Source organism: Limulus polyphemus, unplaced genomic scaffold (genome assembly GCF_000517525.1).
Source record: "Limulus polyphemus unplaced genomic scaffold, Limulus_polyphemus-2.1.2 Scaffold253, whole genome shotgun sequence".
Classification (NCBI taxonomy): Eukaryota; Metazoa; Arthropoda; class Merostomata; order Xiphosura; family Limulidae; genus Limulus; species Limulus polyphemus.
Window position 1 is genome coordinate 538,870 of NW_013665863.1, and position 10,947 is coordinate 549,816.

Consider the following 10,947-nt stretch of genomic DNA (forward strand, 5'->3'; position numbering starts at 1 on the left):
CAATAAAAGAATCTTTAAAAAAAATTAGGAATTTTGCAAATAGTTTTTCTGCTTTTTATTAGAAGCGTATTGTTTGACTTTCCTGAATCGATTTCTACATATTTTCCAGCTCTGAAGTAAACTTTAACATGGAATTTGATAAGGCCATCTTGATTTTGTCATTAGGTTTGGTACATATGATAGAATAATAGTAGTTGTGAGATTTGTTTGAAATTTTGGCCTAGTGACTATTTATCACACCCACAAATTGTCTCAAAAAACATGAAATCATACAGAATTCTGACATCTATTTCTGAAATAATTCATCACAACCTTAATATAAATACAGTTGACAAGAAAGGCTTAAAAATATCCCTGTAGCACTGTAGGTTTTAGGCAATAAAACTATATAATTTATTACTGCCTTAGTTAAGGAGGCAGGAGTATATTTTTAGTATAAACAATTCACTAGTTTTTATAGCATCTTTAAGTACTACCTCTAGTTGATTTGAGATTTCTAAATTAATATAAGTCAGTTGTAATACACACAATACTTTACCACAACAGAGAAAATATTCCCTCCCAGGACACAGTGAAAACTGACACTTCAATCTGAATCAGCTTTCACTTACCAAGCTAGATTAATTACATGAGATTTTAATATCTTAAGACAAACATAGATAAGTATTTTTAACTGTGAAATAATGTTCTTATTTAACTTCCTATACTAATACAACTTACGGGTCCACAACTGTTAATGCCATCAGATCCGAAGAAGTATTCTCTACCATAAGCTACGATTCCAGTATGCCAAATGCCAGGGAGTTGTTTTCCTGTTACAGTAAATCATCAAATATGAAATGTTTTAACAAAATACTTAGATTTGATTTAAGAGAAAAAACTAAGTATTGTGTTTCTTTTTTTTAACTGTGAAATAAAAATTATACGGGCCATATATATGTTTGCTTCTATCTCAATTACTCATTTTATGAATGTAATACATTACTTTACTTCAGCTAATTAAAAGAGTGGTGTAGGGGTTTAGAATTAAATTTTGACATCATTTCTTTTTTGATGATATTAGAAACTCAATACATAAAAAATATTTTATTTGTATTATTGGGTTCATTTTTATGGTATTTCATAAATTACATACCATGCACTCTAGGGTGCACTGAAAATATAAATTTCTTATATCATTATCAGCAGGGTATGTGATTGGTGCCTTTTAATAGTAGTAATTATGTGGGTAAGTTTCAGGCTTCTAAAATTATATCTTGTTCTGCCATGAGGGACGGTTATTTTCCTTAAAATATCCATAATCAAAGTATATGAGAAATCAAAGTACTATAACTTTGGACATGCAATGTTTAGCTAATTTAAGAGTTTTATATTCTAAAATACCCAGAACTCCCCACAAGGAAGTAGTTGCATGTTGAGTTCCACCCAACCACCCTTCCACTGGGCAATAGAATCACTGAATTATGTATTGTTTCTTAGTATTAAATTTTTTCATGATTTTGCCAGATTGGAGTTTTGCTTTAATGAATCCCTTTCTTTAGCAATAGCCACAAACAGCTACTTAAGCTTCTGTTACTATTTTAACATGCCTTTCAACTGCTTGTGTGTGACATGACATACTGAACTTGAAAACTGGCATGTCATCTTGATTAATGAAAGACAACAACTGTTCATTGCTTATATTTTTTGTAAGTGGTGGCTCTACTCTCAGTCCACATTATTAGATCAGTGTAATGTTATATCAATATTTGAAACCACAAACTGTCTCATTGTGATAGAATTTGAGGTAGATCAAGCAGCTAATATTCTACGAAGAGCAAGTTGTCTGATAGTCTTAGAATCATCTCCAAGCATTGGAAGCAGCAACTTTTCCGGGTGGGCAAAATATGCATTTCTCCGGCTTACTCTCTCCACCACATATTTCTTTGATTCAGGAAGAAAACATAATTTTCTTACTAGTAGAAAAAGGTGCAGTGAGTGATGGCTGCATGAGGGATTTTTCTTGATATTAAACCAAACTGTTGCATACACTTCAATTACATATCTCACTAACAAACTAAGCTTCTCGGATGGGTTAGCAGTTGCGACGTAAAGACACAAAATCCTGTTTGCTGTTGATAACCAGCAAGAATGGCTCATTATACAGGGTCACATAAAGCAATTTCTCTTGAACAATAGCACATGTCATACAAATATTTTTGCTCTGTTCTAAGATCCTCAGAATGGTCAATTTTTGGTAATGACTTTGTAATTTTGACTGAAGTTTACTGAAAGCAATGATTTACAAGTTTTCAGTTTCTTTCCAAGAGGACCAGAAAAAGCGGACGGTCCTAGAGTTACTCCATCAAGATGTGTAATTAGATGATGCAGGGATAAACTCATTTGCATGTAACAAATAAATTGACCAATGAACAGGTCTTCCTAAGTGGAATTCAAAAAGCCGCATAACTCCAGCTTTTTTCCAGTATTGACGTATGTGCCATCACAGCCTACAGCAACTATATGATCAGATGAAATTTTATATTCAAACCACTGAATGATAGAATTTTTTATACCTTCTCATGTTCTGGAAGAAGGAGAAATGTGATCCATGAAAATTGATTCAGGTTAACTGACCAAAGTTATGTACTGTTCCATGATTACATGTTTATAATGTTTTTGCCTATTTTTAATGACAATTTTAGTTATACATATCTTTTCTATCATCCAAGAGGATAGATTTAATACAATTTGATTCACCAGAAGTCAATAATGTTCCTCGGTATTTTTCTTGTTCTCGTCATATCTTGTTTTTTATCAACAATTTTAGCATTGTCATTTTCTTGAATAATGGCCATATCTTCCAAAACAGCTGAGGTAAGGGCTGCAGCAGCTCTATCTGAAATACAGTACCTGTCAGCTTCTCTCACTACCATTGGAAGTGGTGTCCTCATTTGTTTATTTATTTTAGGATTTTGATGTAGAAGGTACAGTATTAGCAACATCAGAATCTTCTGAGTTTGAAACCATTAAGTCCTCATGATTAACTATTTCATTTGATGGAGAGATGATACACTTTCATTTTCAAACTTTGGTTTGCTTGTACCAATTTAAGATATAATTGGAGGAGTTTCATACTGCACAACATTAATTCTTATAATAAAAGGCAACTATTGCACACCCTGCCAACTAGCAATTACAAAATAAAATTTTTTACTAAGTAAATTTGATGCACCCTAATGCACACTTTAGTAAATGTTATACATTACTTGAGTTTATATTGGACTAACAGCAGTTCATATTCTCTCTGCCTTTTCAGTGATTGTAACAATAATTAATCAACAGTTTTGGAGGAAAAAAGTACGAAGATTTCAAGTATTCATTTCCAAAATTTCCAGCACTTTACATCACTTACTCTCTAAAAGTTACTTAAGTCTTGATATTTTGTTACCTTATACACACTTCAACACTACTAACATACTAATCTAGTGTGTGCCTATTTAGTCACTCACCAGTTTCCCTTGCAAAGCATATAATGTGAACCATATCACAACTTAAGGGGATGTCTATATCCTTACAGTTATAGCAAGGTAGTAACTAGTAATATATATTTTATATTCTTAAGTCAAAATTCTAGTGTGATAAATACTACCCACAGAGAGATAACCTATTATTTAGTAATAACTATGATTTTCTTTTCTATAATATACATACACAGGATGAGTCGTAAATCATTATTTTCCCTACTGTTGTGAAGTAGGTGTGGAACATTGCTTTATATCATGACACTGTGTCATGTAACAAATGACTCCCAATATACCTAAGCACTCTATGTCAGCAGATTTTCAATATTTCCCACTAACTTCACAACAATAGAGAAAATCAGGATTTTTGACTCACCCAGTATATATTTTAACCATAATTTTGGATTTTCTTAACTATTTGTGGTTAATTTATTTTTCCCAAGTTTACTATTCCAAACTTTTATTTGGACAAAAGTTTCTTACTTTATCTTGAGTGTATTATTATTATTATTAGGTATTTATATAACAAATAGATAATAATAAATGCTTACTGTTTTGAGTTTAACTAAAACATTTTTGTCCGGTTTATTCAATCTAAAAAATGGACACTGATTTAGACCTCTTTCAACAATCTTTCAGTATTAAATATATACATATGTATTATAATCTAAGTCTTACATAACTTCATACGTCACCACTGCCATAGTGTATATTGAGTTATATATCTTACTTAGTAATACTAAGTCAGTTACTGCACTGTTAGTGTTACTATACTAACTAACTCTAGTATTCTGTCCATTTTCTAATCTTTTTAAGAGTATACATTTATATATCTTTATGGTATTCAGATGAACAATGCCTTACCTAAGAAAATTGAAGATAAATTCCCTGCCAAACCTTTAGATAAATCATATATATATAACTGAACTTCAAATGTAGTCTCTGCTTCAACATTGCTAAGATCGTCCGCCCCATCATCAGCCATGTTTACATTACTTGACGGAATGAAAACGCATGGTTTCAGTAGTGTATGACGAGCGCCATCTGCAAGCTCTACATAAAACAAGAACTTAAATGTTATAGCTTAGTGTGCAACTACAAATTCGACTGTTCACAAGACGTAGAAACTTTTGTTTGTTATTAAGAATAAAGATACACAATGAGCTATCTATGTTGTGCTCACTGTACGAATCAAAAACATGATTTCTAGCGTTATAAGCCCATAAGGATTCCGCTAAGGCATCGGGGAGGTGGGGGCATAGAAACTTATTTATCATGAACCACGAAAGTGGCTCATAATAATAATAATAATAGGGATCGCATGTTAGATTTACGAAGAAAAGAAAATTCTCTCAAAACGACCCGTTTGGAATTCTTCTTCTTATTATTATTCTCTTGCAGCATACAACAAAAATGGCTTGTATATTGCACCCAAACCATTTGTAGAATACTAAATAAGGTACTGCAAAAGTCGTAGGGGTATTGAAAAGTCGAGTCGTTTCTTTTATATTTTACATAAGCTAAAAAACATCATAATTCTAGTATAAACGATGTTATCATTACCCCTTGAAATTTGCTTTCTTACGCATATCTGCTGTTGCTTTAAAAAGCTAAGTACAGGGTGAAAAAGGAATTACCAATCAATAATAGATGAACATTAGATGACTGTAACATATTGTTGCGTCATCGAGATCACGTGACTATTCTCACACCCTCTAGTTTCTAGAACTATCCCGTACCTTGGCGAATGCTCTAGTATTTACTAGATAGGGTAGGCTGGTATATAAAAGAGGGTGACAACGTGACGAGATAATGTAATGTGTGTATAGACAGTGAGTAATTGAACTGCAGTCACAGGGTATTGTTGAAGTTAACGTTCGTTCGTGATACTGTTTGTTTTAGCGCGAATGTTGAAATTAAGTGTATCGCAGAGTTATATTTGGAAAGAATAAACCAGTTTTATTAAGTAAATACTTGTGTCGCTAAAGTTTCGTCGGAACGAAGTTACGAGAAGTTAATTAACAAACGGAGACGTAACAATATCAATGTTTTGTGCACTTTACAATCCGTGTCTTTCGGGAGCCAATCCCTGTATCATGTATGAAGTGAAGGAGTAAAAAAAAAAATCAATTCACACAATATTAAAATTTATTACACACATTCGTTGAATAATTATTTTAAAAGACACGAAGGTTTATTTATAGCGATGTTTTAGACGTATATATTTTATTTGAAAAAGTTTCTTTTCTACTGGTAAAATTTTATACGCACTCAGTAGGGTTTGTGTCTTAGACTAGGCATATATTTGCCCATTGTTATGCATTATATATAGAGAATTTAGTTACACAGAAACTTTGCTTATAAAAAGTAGACAAGCACGAAAAAAGCTAAATTTTGGTTCGCACCAAGGTATGTATTTTGTATTTATTGTATGTATGGCATAACTGCTAAAAGTATCAAACACCGTCCCTAATATTGAACTACTGACTAGGGGAAGACAGTTACTCAGCAGCACTCTACCACCCACACTAACGGATTGACGAATTGGCTGTCACTTTTATACCACAATTCCAGCTTAAAATAAGGGGAGTACTTTGTGGTATCGCAAGGATCCGAAACCGGCTCTCCAGCTCTGCAATCCAGAGTTCTACCATAGGGCCAATCATTGAGTGTATGTGGCAAACAATTTAATTACATTTAGAGGACTGGCCAAAATATTGGAGTAAAGTTTTTTTTCATAAGCTCAATTTACAGTGATTTATTGGGGTACGCCGTTTGTTTGTTTTGAATTTCGCGTAAAGCTACACGAGGGCTATCTGCGCTAGCCGTCCATAATTTAACAGTCTAAGACTAGAAGGAAGCCAGCTAGTCATCACCACCCACCGCCAACTCTTGGACTACTCTTTTACCAACGAATAGTGGGATTGACCGTCACATTATAACGCCCCCACGGCTGAAAGGGCGAGCTATGCCGGGCCGAGGTAGATCGTATCACGAATTAATTTTAGGATGGTAGAAAACTGTAGATGTGAACTCAAAGTAACGTTCATGTAAGAAACGTACATGAACGTAATGATCTTAAATAAATAAAAGACTGATTTGTTATTATTGTAGCCCTTATCGACTGAATTACAACGACTTCTCTCGAAAATTCAGACTCTTGGAATTAATTTACAATAAATCTCACCTTCGCCACCTCGAAAAAGCTACACTATCAAAGAAAACTTGACTTTGACATCTCTCGCAAAAGAGAACCACATTTAGAAAATTATATTAAATCTGTTGAAAATTATTATATTTAACCCATGAAATCACTCAATCATTCTCTCAATAATTTCAACCAAGAAGAAGAAAAAAAGGTCTTTTGGACCACAGGCAAAAAGGACTGTTAAGCTTTCTGTGCTATCGCCTTGAATTTGACTCAATGAATTGTTTTGTTTTCTACTTGATCAAACATCTGTACACAACTCAGTAACAACTGTGTGGCAGTCTCCCAGTTGTTCCTTATTCAAGTACTAGATGAAGTCTAGGGCCAGGGTCTAATTTCAGAACAAGACATTAAACAGCTGTTTTGTAGCCTAGTTATTCCAGGCAATTATCTGCCTGAAATGCTTCAGGATATAATCCAGTCCTCCCTCTTTTTATCTGTGAATGTCAGCAACATGGTCTGTTTTGCCTTACTCTTGGGGAACCATCATTGATGCAAGACACTTTTCTTCATGACTTTCCATGCATGACCTGACTTAGATGTCCTCGACATGGTGAATAAAATATATTGTAGGAGCTCTCAGAGATCCCAAAATGGTGATGAACGTTAGGCTCCTACCCTAAAGTAGCAGAAAATGAAGTGCACTCAGCACTTTATGTATCAGTACTGTTCTAACCCAGGTTCTTCTTTGATCCATGATTATCCTGGCAGTCTTCCTTCTGAATTGGAAAGGCTCACCACTGCTCCATGAATATCACACTCTTGAAAAGAAAACACTTGGTAATCTAACAAGTTCGAAGCTGTCGCAGGTGTAACAGGATATGTGGAAAATTGATACTATCGTACAACTTTTGATTGGACATGGTGCTTGAAAACCAGGTACAAGAATAGAAAGCAGAAGAAGCAGAAATACAGGGGGTATGGCCATACGTGAGACAGGGATGAATGAAGCTCTTGTACGTGTACAGTGTGTGAGTGGATCTAAGCCTCCGTAGGTCCCGATTATACAGGTCTACGATGGTTTTATTGTCCTGAAATGTTTACATGTTCTTAGGTAATTCCTATATGCTGAACCCGAAAATGATATCCATTTTAATCCATCACTTACAGACTTTTTCACAAAACGTAATATGTCACATTTTGTTATGCTTAAAATGTTGACAACCACTGGCTATAGATTTCTCCAGACCAATCGCGACGTGAAAGTGTTATCGATTGTTCTAAAACCCACGAGAAACACGCCGTTTGTATATAAAAGGTTAACAGACCACATAATGTATCAATTGTTTATAGTATTTGTTTGTGTGTGCACTTTGACATTATTTTTTATTTTCAGTATTATTTATTCGTTGTTATGGCAACAAGAGGTTGTGTAAATGACCCAAACATATTCTGTTATATTTGTGGTAAATGTGATCTAAGTAAGAGTTTTTTTATTATTCCCGATTTGTAAAAAATCCTTACGTGATATAAAAAATGAATATTATATTCGAAATCTGCGCAGTTGAATTGCGGAAAATCCATTATTAAAACCAAAACAACTTTTATGAAGTTTAAATTCGCAGTCCTGTGTTATTGATTGAGACGATATTCATGTTATAAAATTTCATGAACGACAGCTGTTACGGTGTGAACTAGATTACGATGTTGAAGTGTAAGTTTTATCAATTTTATAGTAGTCATTTACCCATAAAAATTCTGGTATTAATAACACAATATTATTATTTATTTTTACTTTAATTATTTTTATTCAACATGCATAAGTATTGTTAAACCAGCAAGCTAGAAAATCAGAGGGGAAAGTATTTCTTTAAATTACTAGCCTCCGAAAGCTGAAAGTCTAATTTCGATACTTGTAGTGGGCAGAGCGCGGATAATACATTGTTGTAGCTTTGAAAATGTAGTTTTCAAAAATGGAAACAAACAAAACTTTGTTATCCGAAAAAAGAAAGAAGGTTGATAGCTGCTTCCATCTACTGAGCTATAAATGTACTTTTCTGATTATGGAAAGTAATTCCTTTGCCATATTTATAGTTTTCAAAAATAGTTCCTTTACAAAATAAATAACACTCAAGCAACATAAGTTATATAAAATCCGTAGTGGGAAAGATCATATTCCAGGGTTAAGAATTCTTATCTTAATTTGATGGGTGTTATAACATTACATTTGATTTTTTTGCGAACTTTGCTTATTATAACAAAAATAATTTTGAAGAATTGTAAAAAACCTAAACTTTTTTTAACTAACTAATTTCTACACGGTAATTTAAATACTAGTAACAACATTAGGTAGTTGATGAATTTAAATTCGTTATCTATATTTATATCGAAGTGGCGTTTACACGAAAAAAAAAATATTACAATTACAATCGTTGGCAAGTCTGTTAATTTACCTTTACTAGATGGCACTACCCATACAAATAAAAATTTCAGTTGTATTATGTTTATTTCAAAACTATATCAAAATCAAAGAACAAGTTAATATTTTATTTCAAATAAAATGGTAATAAAAATTGATAAAAAATAAAATTATTTATACTTTGAATTCACATTCTCTAAGCATAGTTGTGCATAATAATTAATACGTAAAAGTACGTTTTATACAAAGAACAACTTACATATATACCATTCAGAATATCTGAACGTCTATAAAATAAGTATCACGAAACAAATATACGTCTAAGTGACGTAACAATTTAAATTTTTTCTAGCCTGATACCAATAACGGGATGAACTTGTAAGATTAAAAAATCAACCATTTCTTGCGAGTATACAAAATCTAACGTTTGTTGGCCTATAGAAACGATTAATGTGTATTGGAAGTGGATAAGAATATTAACCATTCAATTAAAATAATTGCTTGCACCATTATGGAGTATAACTTTAAGGAGTTTATCACTTTTTTTTCTATTTTATTTAACAGACTTTTTTTTTTTTTGTCTGCATCGAAGTGTTTCGAAAATTGTCTTACCCACTACGTACTACATTCAGTTTCTAAAACATAAAGTTTTCTTTTGGAATATTTATCATTAATTGAACTCAATCTTACCTGTGAGTATTTTATAAGAATATGGTCAAATCAGGTTCTAATGATTAAAACGAATATGGTCCGAACATGTTTTAATGGTAAATAACTATATGGGCAAAGCAGGTTTTTCTAGTGGTTAATAAGAATAAGGTTAAAGCTGGTTTTAATGGGTTATATTGCCCAACAAATATGTCAATAAAAAGGATAGAATACGTTTGCCCCAACTGTGACTTATTTAACTAAGACATTTTACAATTATTATTTTTTACATATTTATACATCATTATTCAACTTGAATCTTTTTTGTAAATTGCATATTTACAAGTTTTGGCATTTTATGTAAACTGACTATTTTATTTTATTTTTTGGCAGATATATTTTAATTTTTTGACACTTTACTCTAACTTGGCTGTATTTTAAACGTAAAATGCTTAGGTCGAAGTAATATCTTTTTTTGTTTGTTTGTTTTAAATTACAATTTTCCACAACATAAAGTTTGATTTTAATTATACTGCACTAAGTTGATTTTTCTACATAAAACCTATTATTAAAAAATTATGGACATTATCAGCTTATCTTACGGGTGAAAAAACAGTAAAATGATTTTAGTTCATAATTATTTAATAATTTTTAATGTTTTTATTTTAATTTAATCACGACAATTTACCGTATTATTGGATATATAGTTCAACTATCTTTTTAACAACGTTGTTAATAATATTAGTAATATTACAGAGACTTAAAGTGAAAACAAAGTTTATCAATAAATTATCAACTTAAATAAATGCTAAAGCTATAAAACTAGTCGTATTCCTTAGTTCAGATGAATTGGTACAAAGTGAAGTACCCATATAATCGGTGCTCATTTATTTACTACATGGTTAGCCTTCCCAACATAAATATTGTCCTGTATATATAGTCCAGTACACATTCTTCTGTATATGTAGTGCAGTATATATTGTTCTGTATATGTAGTCCAGTATATATTGTTCTGTATATGTATATATACAGGACAATATATAATGCAATACATATACAGAAGAATGTGTACTGGACTATATATACAGGACAATATATACTGCACTAGTCCAGTACACATTCTTCTGTATATGTATTGCATTATATATTGTCCTGTATATATAGTCCAGTACACACACACACATATATTTATATATATATATAGTCTATTATATATTCTCCTGTAAATA

General features: G+C 32.0%; 1 protein-coding gene across 1 annotated transcript in view; it reads right to left on the reverse strand.

Moving 5' to 3' along the window:
• LOC106478826 overlaps positions 1–5,125 on the reverse strand; it is a 25,688-nt gene extending 20,563 nt beyond the window's left edge. The window contains exons 1-3 of the mRNA XM_013939396.2: positions 5,067–5,125; positions 4,368–4,556; positions 721–812 (exon numbers count right to left, since the gene is read on the reverse strand). Of these exons, the coding sequence (XP_013794850.1) occupies positions 721–812; positions 4,368–4,488 (213 nt within the window). The 5' untranslated portion in view covers positions 4,489–4,556; positions 5,067–5,125. The remainder of the gene's footprint in view (positions 1–720; positions 813–4,367; positions 4,557–5,066) is intronic.
• Positions 5,126–10,947: the final 5,822 nt, after the last annotated feature.